We start from the raw sequence: 14813 nt of genomic DNA, 5'->3' as shown, positions 1-14813 counted from the left end.
ACCTCTCAGGTCGTCGACAACTCTCCAGAATCCAACACTAGGTTTGACGCAACTGTTATTGCTTCTCCCAGCACCGTTGACCAGTGGGTACAGGTTGTAAGGGGGAAAAAAAGTAGCGATATAAATGGTAATCCTACCCTCGCGAAAGTAGTCGTAAAATCGAAAGCTGATCATAGCGACAGATCAGCTCTTTTTCATAGAATCAAGGACAGCGAGAGCTCTGAACCTAAAGCTTGTTTTGAGCATGACATTGTGCTGATTAAGCAGCTGCTTAACCAACTCATGCTTCAAAATATGACCGGGGTCACCTTGCTAAAGGTGTACAGACTAGGGAGTCTAGCGGACTCGAAACCAAATCATTCCAGACTGCTTAAAGTAGTATTCAACTCTTCGAACGAACGTGACCTAATTTTACAAAATGGACACAAATTAAAGGGTTCAGGAGTCTTTATCCGAAAGGACTTACCGTTGGCAGACCGTGTAAAAAGACAGGAAGCCGAAAAAGAACTACAACTTAGGTTAGACGCTGGTGAAAAAGACCTAAAGTTGTAAGTTTTCGGGTTGTAAGGATTCGACAGAGAATGATGTCAAGGCCACTCTGGGTGAAGCACGAAGCCACTTAAATAGGCTTCGGATCTGTTACACTAATGCCCAAAGCTAGGCGTACAGATTGACTCTACAAAGCCAGACATAATTGCAGTTACAGAAACCTGGCTGACACAGGCTATAGATAGTATGGAACTTGATTTCGAGGGTTTCACGTTAGTAAGGGCCGACAGAACACAAAAGCGTCAAGGAGGGGGAGTAGCTCTACTCATTAGGAATGCTATCCCACTTGCCATTATCGATAGTGTATCCCATGAGAGAAGGACGTGTGAATTAGTTAGTTGCCGCTTGAAATGCAAGGGACAAGAGCTGCTGATTGGTTTGGTCTATCGCAGTCCAAGCTGTGAGGTAAATGAGATCCTGTTAAGCAGTCTCAATACTTGGTCACAAAGTGGTCGATATCTCATCCTAGAGGACTTTAATGCATCTATGGTAGACTGGGAAAATCTGCTAACTAAATCGTCGGAAAATTCCTTCGAGCAGGAACTAGTTGATGCGGTTATCACATGTGCTCTAGTGCAACATGTGAAAGAAGCGACAAGGTACGACCCGGACACTGAATCATCCTTACCAGATCTGATATTGACTCACTATGAGGATGATGTTGCAAACCTCCATCATATGCCACCCCTAGGTAAAAGTGATCACGCAGTTTTAACTTTCGACTTCCATATAATTGTCAGTCACGAGCACGCGTCAGTCCAATCCAGACCAAACGTCTGGAAAGCAAACATACCAGATATCATGCACTCAGCAACGTTAGTAGATTGGCCAATAGACCCAGAGTCCTCAGTTGAAACGGCCTGGTACGCATTTCGAAATTCATACCTAAAAGTTACCACACCCCACATCCCTTGGACTATACCAAGGGGGCCGCGAAACTCTCCACCATGGTTCAGTATGGATGTCCTCATCCTTCTCCGTAAGAGAAGGAAAATGTGAGATAGATTTAGATTACTGTGGACCGATGAGACAAAATCTCGGTATCGAAAAGCTCGGTATACTTGTGCCTCGACCCTCCGCAAGTCTAGAAAGTTGTACGAAGAAGACAATGTTAAGGAATCCATAGAATGTCCTAAATGCTTGTATTCTTATATAAACCAAAGGACAAAGAGAAGAGGAAATATTCCTGCTCTGTTGGGAGACAGTACTGCCACGTCACTAGTGGAGGACGACTTTGGTAAGGCTCAAGTGTTCTCGAACTACTTTAGCAATGTATATACTACAGAAGCGCCCTTCCCGTCAGCGCATACAGATCCCCCACATATACACTGGATAGCGTGACCATTAAAGAACTCGATGTCTTTGGTCTGCTAAATAAGTTTGACATAGGTAAATCCACGGGGGCCGATGAATTAGGCTACTGAAGGAATTATCTAACTTCGTTGCAAGCCCTTTGAGTACATGCTTTAACCTATCCGTTACGGAGGGTCGTTTAGCCAAAGACTGGAAAAACGCCATAGTAAGTCCTGTCTTTGAAACAGGTACGAAACACAAACCTGAGAATTACCGCCCCGTTAGCCTAACTAGTGTGGTTGCTAAAATCTTAGAAAAGATTATTCGGAAGGAGCTTTTAAAGTTTCTCGATGAAAACCGGATTTTTTCGGAGAAGCAGCACGGTTTCAGGATAGGTTACTCTTGTCTCACTAACTTATTAGTGGCTCGTGAAAGCTGGTGCGCTCTTAAGGACCAAAAGTTACCTGTAGACGTAGCCTTCATTGATTTCAGTTGAGCTTTTGACAAAGTTCCGCACAACCGGCTGCTATATAAGTTAAGAAATGTCGGGATTGGAGGCAATCTATTGATGTAGATAAAAGACTTTTGAGTTGGGCGTCAACAAAAAGTAGGGATGAATTCAAGGTTATCTAGCAGGGAAACTGTGCTTAGTGGAGTGTCCCAGGGTACAGTTTTGGGGCCAGTGCTATTCCTCTTGTATGTAAATGACCTTCCTTGTCTCCTATCATCATCGGTCTTGCTATATGCTGACGATGTCAAGATATGGAAAACGATACGATGTAAGAGTGATAGCTTAAAACTTCAAAATGACCTGAAGAAGTTATCTGAATGGTCTCAAACATGGCAGTTGCCGATAAATACTTCCAAGTGTGTTGTGATGCACATCGGTCATCAAGGCACAGATACATACACGATGAATAACACTGAGCTACCTGTCGTCCAGACATATAATGACTTAGGAGTTATCGTTAGCCAAGACTTAAAGACTACTGCACACTGCCGTGCAGTAGTCACCAAAGGTTTTAGAACGTTATGGTCAATACGTAGGGCTTTTAGTTATGTCGACGCTAAGACGTTTTTGACTTTGTATACAGCGTTCGTACGTCATAAACTTGAGTACTGCATACAAGCGGCCAGCCCCTGCTTAAAAAAAGACGGTGAGCTTCTGGAAAAGGTTCAGAGAACGGCGACTAAGCTGATTCCCGGAATAGCGAAGCTTCCGTATGAAGCTCGGCTGGCCAAGCTGAACCTTTTCCCGTTGTCATATCGCAGAACTAGAGGCGACTTGATTACAGTTTTCAAATTGCTTAGTGCCAAATTTGCACCTGATATGCCCTCATTTTTCTTGTCTTCCAAAAAAGAGGATTTACGAGGACACTCCAAAAAAGTTCACAAGCCAAGAATAAATTACTTGTCAGCTGACTATCGACTTTCCCACCGAATCATCAACGAGTGGAATTCATTACCTCAGCAGGTGGTTGAGGCTCCATCCGTTGATTTTTTCAAAAGAAAGTTGGATCAACTGAGGGACCACCACTGCCAGGACTAACACAGGCCATCAAGCCTCCTGTCCTTCTCAAAATGAAACTAATAGGTTACATAACCCGAAACCTTTGCAACAATGAGTCACGTATTGTAATGTACAAAGTTTGTGCTCGACCTCTTCTAGAATATTGCACATTTATTCTTAGCAGTGCGCGCATAAAGGATAAATTAAGGCTGGAATCAGTACAGAGACTATTTTCACTTCGTATCCTTGGAGCTGATTGTACCTTAACTTATAATTCTAGATGTAATAAACTTGGGCTAAACTCTTCATGGAGGAGAAGACTCAAACTAAATGTTATCTTTTTCTTCAAACTACTTAGTAAACTATCCTTTACATCCAATCACGTGATTCAATATGCAAAAACTTCTCATTATGACATCCATAATTCCTTGGCACTAGTGAAACAAACTCATTCTAAATCATCTCTTTATATGAATTACTTCACCTGTAAATTTTCTAGACTCTGGAATAACCTACCACAATCTATCCGTACGATAAAATCACTCCTATTATTTGTTCGCTGCATCGATGCATACTGCTCCTCTGAAAATGCATTGAATGGTCTAGCGCCTTTAAGTGTATCTCATTCCACAAGTGATACTTTAGGAACCTTAAATGTTTAGCCATCTTTATTAGTGAATTCCCTTAGTAAAACCACCCACTTGCTGTCAATATGTTAACACCGACCCTAGCAACTTTAACTAATTTGAATAACATGACCAGTATATCACTGTGTCACATGACACACGCATTTAGGTAGACCGGATTGATATATTTTGGTAATTACTTTTTTGTTGTTCCGTGCTCTCTGTTTTCGTTTTAATTTCTCTAGTTGTAGATAATTATCATTATTTCGATCTGGCACACGAATTGACCTTAATTACACCGTTCATAAATCAACAGGCTGTCCATTTAAGAAATATTAAAAATTCCTGGATGATGCATAGGATCGCTGTAATATATATACTACTTAAACAACTACTGAACTAGTATACTTAAAACTTTCTTTTATCACATGTTTGTTCTGCACGTCTAATGTTATTATTTATATCAAATTGATCATGCCTGTAAACTGGCGTGAATTCTGTAGTTATTATTTTCAGAATATAAATTATTATTATTATTATTTGCTACAAGTCAGTCTGTTCCTCAAATGATTCCCGAAAGCTACAAGCAAGCTACTATCAGGAACCACACTCTTCGTTTGTGAAACCCTAAAAGGCTCTGTTGGGCGGAATACAAATGAATTGGTAACAAAAGGGCATACAGGGAATGCAAACAAGTATGGAACATGTGTAGAATTATGGTCTCCTATGATATTAGTACTGCTCTAATAATAGACTTAATCCTAAAATTGTAGATTTGTCATAATGTAACTGTTTAATCTATAAGATCTTACGTAGGTGTTACATCATTATCTACCCTAACTCACTCGTATTGTAACAATCATGAATATGTGGTGAGGAACACATTTAGGCTAGAGTTAGAACAATCTATTTAATATAGATAAAAGGCTGTTACATAAATAGGAACACACCTTCAAGGCCGAGCCATTCCATCTGATCAGTTCGAATTAATTAATTCTTCCCGCCTTCTCCATCGTTGGGCTTTTCTCTGTGTTAAATGTTGAATATCTATTCTCTCAGTCGTCTCGTGTTCAACTTTGAGGATTTTGTGGTTAGGGCCCAATGCCACTACACATATACAAGGTTAACAAGAGAAGACAGACTCCGGTACCAAATAAAGCATATCAGTAAATCCGTCTCCAGTCCGAAAAGCTTATTCCGTTGTGTAGCCTTTCTTTGACAAGCGAAAACTGGAGTTTACCAGCTGCCAGGTCTTGATAGCCTGACCAACAATGACGAAGATGCTGCTAAACTTCTGGCTCGTCAGCACTCTCGAACGTTTCAACCGATCCACACTAACTATATTGATCAAAGCTTCATCTGCACCTGCACAGGACTCTCCGAAATGAACCTGAGCGCTGACTTGATGTACCAGAAACTGCAACAACCAAAAAAACACTTCTCCCGGTCCAGATATAGTTCATTCTGCTATACTGAGGAAAGCAGCTTCAATCCTGGCAACACCGCTTAGCGTGATGTTCTCACACTCGCTAAGCCGAGGCACATGAGCGAAAATTTAGGAGCTGGCTTATATCCCACTAATTTTCAAAGGAGGTCGACGAAGAGAACCTTGAAGCTACCGGCCGTTGGTTCTCCTCCTTATACCTTTAATAATTATGAAGTCCCTGGTATGCGACGGTATATACACGGCCACTTGTTATCCTTAAACTTCTTTTCTCCCCAACAGTATGGTTTCAGGAACGGTTACTCTTGTATAGCCAACCTGCTGACTGCAGTGGACATATGGACAACCATCCTTCATTGCAAGGGGATAGTAGACGTCATTTACCTTGATTTCTCAAAAGCTTTTGATAGGACCGACCATGTATGTCTTATCAATAAGCTCAAACGATTACATAACAAATCACCTACAAGTGACTAGCTTACTTCATATCTAAAAAATCGATATTTTAAGGTTAGGGTTAACTGCACCTTATCTCAGCCTATGGAATGTCCTAGCGAGGTTCCCCAGGGCTCAGTACCAGGACCCCTTCTCTTCTTATATAAATGATCTTCCACAACAGGTATCGTCAGGCTCATTACTTTTTGCTGATTCTGTGAAGCTGTGGAGGGAGACACGCAATCAAGTGGATATACTAGAACTTCAGGAGGATCTGATTCGACTTCGAAGCTGGGCAGATGGCAAAGGAATTACCTTTAACTACTCAGAAACCTTACTTATTCAGCATGTAAGATAGTTCATGCTCGAGTTTCACATGAATACGAACTTCGAAACAAAGTATCTACCGTCAAAGTTGAGAAATACAGATCAAAAACTCGGTAAAACTTCTTCCTCATAAAGTATGCGATAATATGGAACAGTCTTCCCTCCGAAATACACATGGCAGATGAATTACATACGTTTGCAAAACTGCTTGATCAAGCCGTCACTTGCACTGATCTAGCACGTACGAACACATCTGCGCCCCACTCAGACATCATAAGCTCTGTCCATGTCTAGACTAAAATGGACATCAAGTTCAGTTTGCCTTATTTTTCCTATTTTGCAACTGTATTCGTTATTTTTTCCACCCTGTTTCTTCACTTGAAGTAGACAGACAACTCGCTGGACCTATCGATACTGTTTAACTGAACTCGGTTGCTAAGGGACACAAACTACCACCCTAAAAAGTCAAGAGAACCGTACAATCGACTGCCTACTACCAATGGTTTTGCATCTATGGAGCCTTTTACCCATCAACTGGTTAGGACAACACAAAATAACATAAGCACCAAGTTAGTGTGAGTTTCCTCCTGTTTATTATTTATTAACATTTTACTCTTCTGTACACTATGTTGACTAGCAATTATTATTATTTCTCCACTCGTCACCTTAACTACAACTCATATATTTCTATACTTTTCCGCCTGCTTTGGTAAACCATTATTCTATAATATACCCTTCTTATAGCCAATACCCTGATCGGCAACCTATACTTTATACTACAGTCGATTAAAGCATTGCATCGATGACTTACCCACAGTCCATAATTTATAACTGCTTGATAAGCTTGTAAAATGGTACTTATAGAAATAGTGTGAACAGGATGTGAAACACAGAGGATTGTGTGAGGTATGATATATATCCAAAAAATAAGCTTAAATGAGCCTAACATCACAAAAGGAGGGAGGGTGGAGTTACTAACCAGCAAGCATTGATGATGGGGGCGATGACTTCAATCCCCCGGGTTTGTGGGGCAGAACATTTTGTATATATCAGGCTCTTTGTGATTGGGAACGAGTCAATCAATCCGTGGTATAGATTGTCTTCCTATGATCACCACTCGGATTCATGTTTCCAATTTTATGCTGGATTAACAATTCTACTAAGACAACCTATAACATGCACACTTGGACTTTGTGTGGCTGGTGTCGGGTGGACAAAAAAAGAAATGGTGGAGAACAAGCTTTGAGACACATATGGAGAAATTCAAACACTTCACTTCTATCTGAAGTTTGTGCTGATGATGTCGTTCAGAAGAACGATGAAAGCTCCACGACCAAACCATCCAGCTCAGAGAACGAAACTCCAACAGAAAAAGAAAGAAAAAATGAGGCAATAAAAGATAAAGTCGTTAGAATTCTTAACACTTCACCCTCTATGTGCACACTCGCTTCTAACAAACCGCTTTCCTTGTACCAACCTTGACTTCCCTTCCTTCATGTGAGCTTAATCAAACTTGTTAAGCATCACAACTCATTGTTCTTTATTACTAAATTCTCTAATATGGAGCCTCTGACTTCATTTCACTCTAAAAAGAGATAATATGGATTCAATATAATTCATTATACCTCTGTCTGTTCTACTACACAATGTTAAGCAACGTTTTGCCTTCATATCCAAGTGCCTTGCTGCTCTTCTGTTTCTCTTTTTTTCTTCCTCAGAAACTTGCTCTGACAGCACAGCTATGGAACTTCTGACGTCTGGGGCAAACTTGGTGTACGCGCCTCCTTAAGGTCAAGGTTTACAGCAAGCGCTCTACGAGTCTACTTTATAACAAGGATAAACTTAATAAGTTGGGAAGCATGCTGTGCTCCGAAAAATGTTGTAGTTTATAGATCATGCCTGTAGAAATGGAGTGCACCTGCTCATGCAGAAATATATTATTATTATTAACACGTCAAAACGTAACGTGGTCCATCTCCGATACGATGCAGACTACGGCTACAACTTAGGAGACTCCGTTCTAGAAGTACCCAAGTTGAAAAAGATTTAGGAGTGGTGGAACCCTGCTATTTGAAGTCTTACACTGTAACAAAAATGCTTTTCGAGCAAACCTTGCAATAGCAACGTTGAAGCACATTTTAGCCAGTTTGACGGCAGAACTGTAGTGGCATTGGACCATAACCACACAATCCTCAAAGCTGAACACGAGACTACTCGGAAAATAGATATTCAATATTTAACGCGGAGAAATACCTAACGATGGAAAAGACGGGAACAATGAATTGAATCAATGAGAGTTGATCGTACGGCATGGCCCGGCCATGCAGGCGTGGTCCCTGCTGAATATTACCTTATATCTCTTATTCATATTGAATATATTGTTCTGTCTCTAGCCCAAGCTTGTTCTCTATCATGTATTGGTAATTGTTACAATATAGTGAGTTGGTGTACACGATGATGTGACTTCCACGTAAGATCTTATAGATTAGACAGTTATATCATGACAAATCTACAATCATAGAACTCGGTCTATTATTGGAGCAGTATTAATATCATAGTGGACCATAATTTTGCATAACTTTCCATATAATTTCCAACGGTTTTATTTGTCCCAATTTAGAGTGCGGAAATATAGTTTTTCTCTCCTCATTCTAAAAGGATAAGGACACTCTGGAACGAATTCAACGACAAGTCACGTAATTATTTTAGGACTCAAGTTCGAACCTTATGAAGAGCGCATTCAATCAATAAACATTTACCCATTAGAGTACAGGCGTCTTAGAGGTGACCTAATGACATACAGCATCTCAAATACTTCTGGACATCCCTTTAAACATCTACTTAAGTTTCGCGCCGACAAGAACCTAAGAGGAATCACCCTGAAGCTGGAGACAGCTCAGCAGAACGGACTGTAGACACACCTTTTAACCCTTAAGAGTAGTCAGATGCCGGAATTCGCTGCCGTCTAAGCTCGTCCAAGAGACTTCTCAGGGTTTTCAAACTGTAAACATTCGGAGAAAAACGATCTTCAAAACACTCTAGGCGGTAATGGAAAATTCTCCACAGGATTAAAAATGTGCCACACAAAAGCTTGCAGCCTTCTGAATAAAATGGCGAGGCCCAAGACAATCATGGATAGAGAAAAACCGAATGATATTGCAGTCTCAGGAACATAGTTAGCGTCAGAAGTGTTCGATAATGAAATTCAGTTGACTGGTTTTTTATCCAGTAGGGTTGATACACTAAACTCCGGAGGAAGCGGGCTTGTCCTGTACACGGAAAGTACTTTAACCACACGAACAGTTGAAACAGTGGCACATGATTCAGGAACATGTGAACTGGTTGCGTTTCAAGCTGAAATGTAGGCGGCAAGATACTGAATTAGTTGCTGTATATCGCAGTTCAGAATTTGTAATAGACGACTCCTTTCTTAGCAAACTTAAGTCCTGGTGTAGTACGGACAAAAGCCTTATGGTAGGTGACGTGTATAAACTGGGTAAACTTAGAAGTGAGGCCATCGATAACGTCATTCGATTGCAAACTGTTAGAAACATCGATTGCATTACCTTTATTCAAACACATTAGAGGTTCCACAAGATATAATTTACGAAGCTCCTCTTCTCCTCTCCATTTAGTCTTCACACATGGTGATGACATCGGCCAAATGACCTTCCTCCCACCACTAGAAAGAGGCGGTCTTGCAGTCATATCATTCAAATTCATGGCCGAACTTTCCTGTCAAACAGTTGAGCTCACACATCCTAATATATGGAAGGCAGATATGGAGGCAATCAACTCCTCAGCATCGGCTGAGAACTAAGAAATCAAGTCAATGGCATCAGCACAAGGAGCATGGACTCATTTCAGGCAGATATACGATCAGGCAACTCAACCATGCATGCCCTGGACAGTCGCAAAAAGAAGAAGAAGCACGGCCATCTCTGGATAGGCCGGTATATTCGATGTTTATTAAGACAAGAGAAGAAATGTTGGAATGTTGCTATCAGTCTTGGCACAGCAGGTACCATGGAACGCTGCAGATCGGTAAGAAACACGTGTATAATTAAAATTCGGGAAGCTCAGAGAAAATATGTTATGCGATTGGCACAATCTGCACTCAAGCAGCCTGACAGAATATTCTCGTGGATAAATTACAGAACAAGGATGCATTGTTGGATCCCCAACCTAATTGAAGAAGGAAGTGAATCTGAAATGATAGAGGAAGATCAGGAAAGAGCAGAGGCTATGGCTGAATATTTTGGTTCAGTTTCACTCAGGAACCTCCTCTAGACAAAGAACCAGACCAAACTACAGAGTCAACAAACCAGCTGCTCACCGTGGACCTCGACCAAAACGATGTGCTTAAGGCTCTTAGCACTTTAAACGTGGAAAAGTCAACAGGACCAGATGGACTACACCCCAAAATCTTGAGACATATTGCCCAATATATCGCGGCCCCACTGACTGTGATATTCAATATGTCACTTGACCAAGGTTTGTTACCTATGGACTGGAAGGACGCCATCGTCACTCCCATACATAAAACAGGTACACGACAAGTTCCATCGAATTACAGACCCGTAAGCCTCACCAGTGTTGTAATTAAAATACTGGAAAGAATAATCAAACGGACCATAATGGCATTTATGGAAACCAATAAATTGCTAAACATGGAACAACATGGTTTAAGAAATGGTTTATCTTGTACAACAAGCCTCCTTATAGCAAGGGAATTTCGTATAAATGCGCTAGACAATGGAAACTCAGTGGATGTTGTCTACATCGATTTCAGTAAGGCTTTTGACAAGGTGCCAACTAATAGACTGCTCAGTGTTATTTATCGTGTATGTATCTGTGCCTTGATGACCGATATGCATCACAACACACTTGGAAGTATTTATCAGCAACTGCCAGGTTTGAGACCATTCAGATAATTTCTTCAGGTTATTTGGAGTTCTAAGCTACCACCTTCACAACAGACACTCATATAGTTGGAAACTACCATGTTCATTACAGCATTCACAACCTTTAAAGTTTTTTCATGGGTAACAAATAACGTGAAGTTATCTTATTTTGTATTTTAAATTTGAGTTTTGCATTCCATAGTTTGAATTTAGGAAAACTGGGTCAAAAACGCTCTCACTTTAAAATCTTGCGCTGTCTCGCCATGGCTGGCGTATTTACAATGTTGGCAGTTCGCCGACTGTTCAGTAAAAATATCGTTTTAAGACATTTGAATGCTACTAAGTCTGTCTCGTGTCCAAGTGCCAGATGTATTTCAACAGTTGAAGGCGCCCAGAAAACTTACAAACCAAATTTGGCTCTCCGTGTTTCTGATGAAAATGACTTGACTGATATAGATAGGTTTCTGCGCAAACAAAGAATTAAGGGTGCTTTGTACAGCCGCGACGAAAATGAGCAGGCTACAGAACGTTTTTGGAGTCGGATTCTAAAAGGTACAGTACTTATTATATTCATAGTGAAGCAGCTGGGGATATGGACTTGATCGAAAGATATCTAAATATGAGAGTCAAATTAGGACTTCATAATGACCCGGAAAAGGTTTTAAAAGATATGCGAGGTGCTGGATTGACGCCTAGCTCCGTAGGTTCAGTTTATCAAGTAATGTTGCTTAGTGGATATACGCCTCCTTTATATCTCAAAGTTGTGCTGTCGGAGATATGAATCAAACAAAGTACCCTGTCAATATATAACATTAATTTCAGCTTTTGCTTGCGTATGCTCCGAGATGCTGGATTCAAGCCCAATCGTTACATTTTTTCCCAGATTTTACACGGTTACGTGAAAGCCGGGTAAGTGTTAACTGTTTACACGGTATTTGCTCATGATAAGCCCTAAATTATATAGATAGTGTTTTCTGCTCTGATTATGTTATCACCTGTCTGCTTGTTTTCGGTGTTCGCTGCACCTCCTTGAATCCAGAATCCCGAAACCTTTTATCATTACATATTTTTACATCTGATACTGTCACTGCTTTCATTACTCTGAAGTGTCTGAATAATCTAATACATCTGCGATAACATAGTGTAACAACCCTAACTGATGTATGTGACAGGTATTACTTTGTATATGGCTGGTTATAGTTTAAGGATCTAGGTAGTAAGCCAACCTGTGATAGTGATTAGAATAATCGTTTTACAACATCCAGTAATTTTATCTTATGGTAAGCAGGGTGTTGGTATGAGTGACTTAAGTAAACGCTACGGTACCCTTCCTGACCAGTAGTTTGTAGTTAGTCATTATTGACGCTTTAGGTAAAAATCTAAAAATAGAAAGAAACTTAACGTCCTGGCTAGAACAGAAGCCAAGGCACAGGCCGGATACATTGGAACGATTGAGTAAAGAGGAGCATTACAACTGACAGGCGAGAATATCTAGAAGACCTAGCAACTGCTGCAGAAAACTACAAGAGGTAATGTGAAACAACTATATGGCAACGAAAAAACTAGCAGGGGAATGTAGTAAACCAGAGTGACTAGTCAAAAATTAGGTAGGCAACTCAATCATTGAAATTCAGGAGTAGTGGAATACGTAGTTAGAGCTCCCGGACAGACCAGTTTTTTAAATTCAATCGGTCAGTAACAACGTAGAACTTCGTACGTACGTACATCAGTTCGAGTTGCCACACCACATTAGCACAGAGACGCAGTTGTCGACTCAAATCCCGTAGTGCTAGATGTAGTAAAATTATAAGCTGTAATCAGAAAAATTAGGGTTTGGAGATGTTATTTAAAGAGTATAATCCAGTGAAATAAATTTGGGAAGAGACAAGGAGAATTCAGATTAGAATTTAGGAGAACACAAAGAGTCGATTCACCTGCGCCATTACAAACGATTTTGAGCCATGTCATTCAGGGTCTCTAACCATCGGTTGCTATCATCTCGCGGTCCCCAACCAGGTAGTCTACACCTACGAACATGGCTCAGTCCACTTGTCAGTGACTTCATGGACTTGTGCCATGTTTTGGTCTGGCCGCCCCTAGCTTTCTTCCAACCTACTCCTATACCACTGAACATCGCACGTCGAGGCAGTCGGTCGTTGGGCCTACGTAACACGTGTCCAAGCCATCTCAACTGATGAAGTTTCACTACGTCATCAATTGATTTGCCATCCTTACCTAGTACCCGTTTCCTAACAACTGCATTACTTACTCGATGGTCCCATGATATACGAGCAATATTTCGAAGACACCTATGATCAAATACTAGTAACCTACGAATATCCTCTACTCTTACCGGCCATGTTTCGCTGCCATAAAGTAGGACGAAACGATCTGCTGCGCAGTAAACACGTCCTTTGGTTGATAGACGGAAATCTCGCCTACGCCATGAATGACGCAAGTTGGTAAAAGCTAGTCGAGCCTTCTGTACATATTTGGTTTTTTATGTTTATTCTACCAAAGATAAAACTATTGGCTATTGTCTTCACTCCTAACAGTATATGGCTTGTAATACAGCATATCTATAATTGTTTAGTTGCATCATCGGCTGGTCTTTCGACGGATGTTCTACTAGTCGATCTTGCTTCCTAATTGGTACAATCCATCGCGCCTCTAGTGACGTTTTATGTTGATCCACAAGCATATCATCTTAGTGTTAAATCGTTTACATTTTATCCACATAATTATTTCCACCTCCGTGCTACAGCTTCCAACCTTAACTCACTCCAGTCTAAGATATTAGTTATAATCACTATCCAAGTATATTGTCATCAAGTTATAATAACATTTACTTGTTCTGAACACTGAATAAAATTGTTTAAAATACCTTGGTTTTATTTTGAGTTAATTTGTATTCTCTAAACTTCAAAACAACCTTTCAGACTACCTGAGGAAGTTTCTTCTACGCAGGAGTTACTATCTCAAATAGGTTTGTGGCCATCAAAGTTTGCATATGAAGGCCTTTTGTCCGCTTACGCTGATATTGGTGACAAAGACAGTTTATTACGAACTCTAGATGAGGCTTACGCTGTACTCCCTTCAATAGATGACAAAACAGCATCCCGTGAAATCTCACCTATTTTACTCTTGGATCTGTACACAAGATTAGTGTGTTCGTTGGCATATACTGATGCAACGTGCAGTGAGGTATTTGGTCAATTTATTGTTATGTATATTTGAATTTGGTATTTTACTCTATTAAATTATAAATCTTTCCAAAATAAAATGTGAAGGATTTTTACAAATTGTATTAATTGTTCAACATACTACCATAGATGTCGCTTCATACGATCTACAAAATTCATTCTTATATGAACTTGGGTAACACTGTAGAAACCGGGGTTCACATTTTCTAAGCTAATAACTTTCTAAACAGTAAATTTCACCTCATGATAATAAAGTTACTTAAAAAGCCAAAACATGTAATGTCTCGTGAATTTCTGCATTGAGAATTGTGTGGGAGTAGATGAATGTAGATCAGGTTCACGTTTTTGTAGATATAACAATATGCATTAAATCTGCTAGATAATGTGACTCCCAGCTGTTTGCCCAGCTTCTGTCTGCGTTAATGTAGTTCTGCTCCCTCTGTCTTGATTTTGTGCAATTTATTATATCAGTCTAATCATATTTCGACCAAGCTCTATTCAATAGCCTATTCAAGATTGTAT

The 14813-nt window shown here is 40.3% G+C and overlaps 1 protein-coding gene across 3 annotated transcripts in view; it reads left to right on the top strand.

Annotated features, from left to right (window-relative positions):
* Window positions 1–11219: 11219 nt before the first annotated feature.
* CFDP2_12 (Craniofacial development protein 2) overlaps window positions 11220–14813 on the top strand; it is a 30877-nt gene continuing 27283 nt past the window's right edge. For 2 of the 3 annotated variants that reach the window (XM_051210088.1, XM_051210089.1), the window contains exons 1-5: window positions 11220–11640; window positions 11673–11788; window positions 11821–11879; window positions 11911–11997; window positions 14028–14292. In XM_051210088.1, coding sequence (XP_051075582.1) covers window positions 11352–11640; window positions 11673–11788; window positions 11821–11879; window positions 11911–11997; window positions 14028–14292 — 816 coding nt within the window. In that variant the 5' untranslated portion in view covers window positions 11220–11351. Of the gene's footprint in view, window positions 11789–11820; window positions 11880–11910; window positions 11998–14027; window positions 14293–14813 lie in introns of all 3 variants that reach the window. The other variant, XM_051210087.1, reaches the window with a different exon arrangement.

This window comes from Schistosoma haematobium, chromosome 1, assembly GCF_000699445.3.
Source record: "Schistosoma haematobium chromosome 1, whole genome shotgun sequence".
Taxonomy (NCBI): domain Eukaryota; kingdom Metazoa; phylum Platyhelminthes; class Trematoda; order Strigeidida; family Schistosomatidae; genus Schistosoma; species Schistosoma haematobium.
Note: the sequence above shows the minus strand (reverse complement) of the source record. Positions and strands in the feature narration are given on the sequence as shown.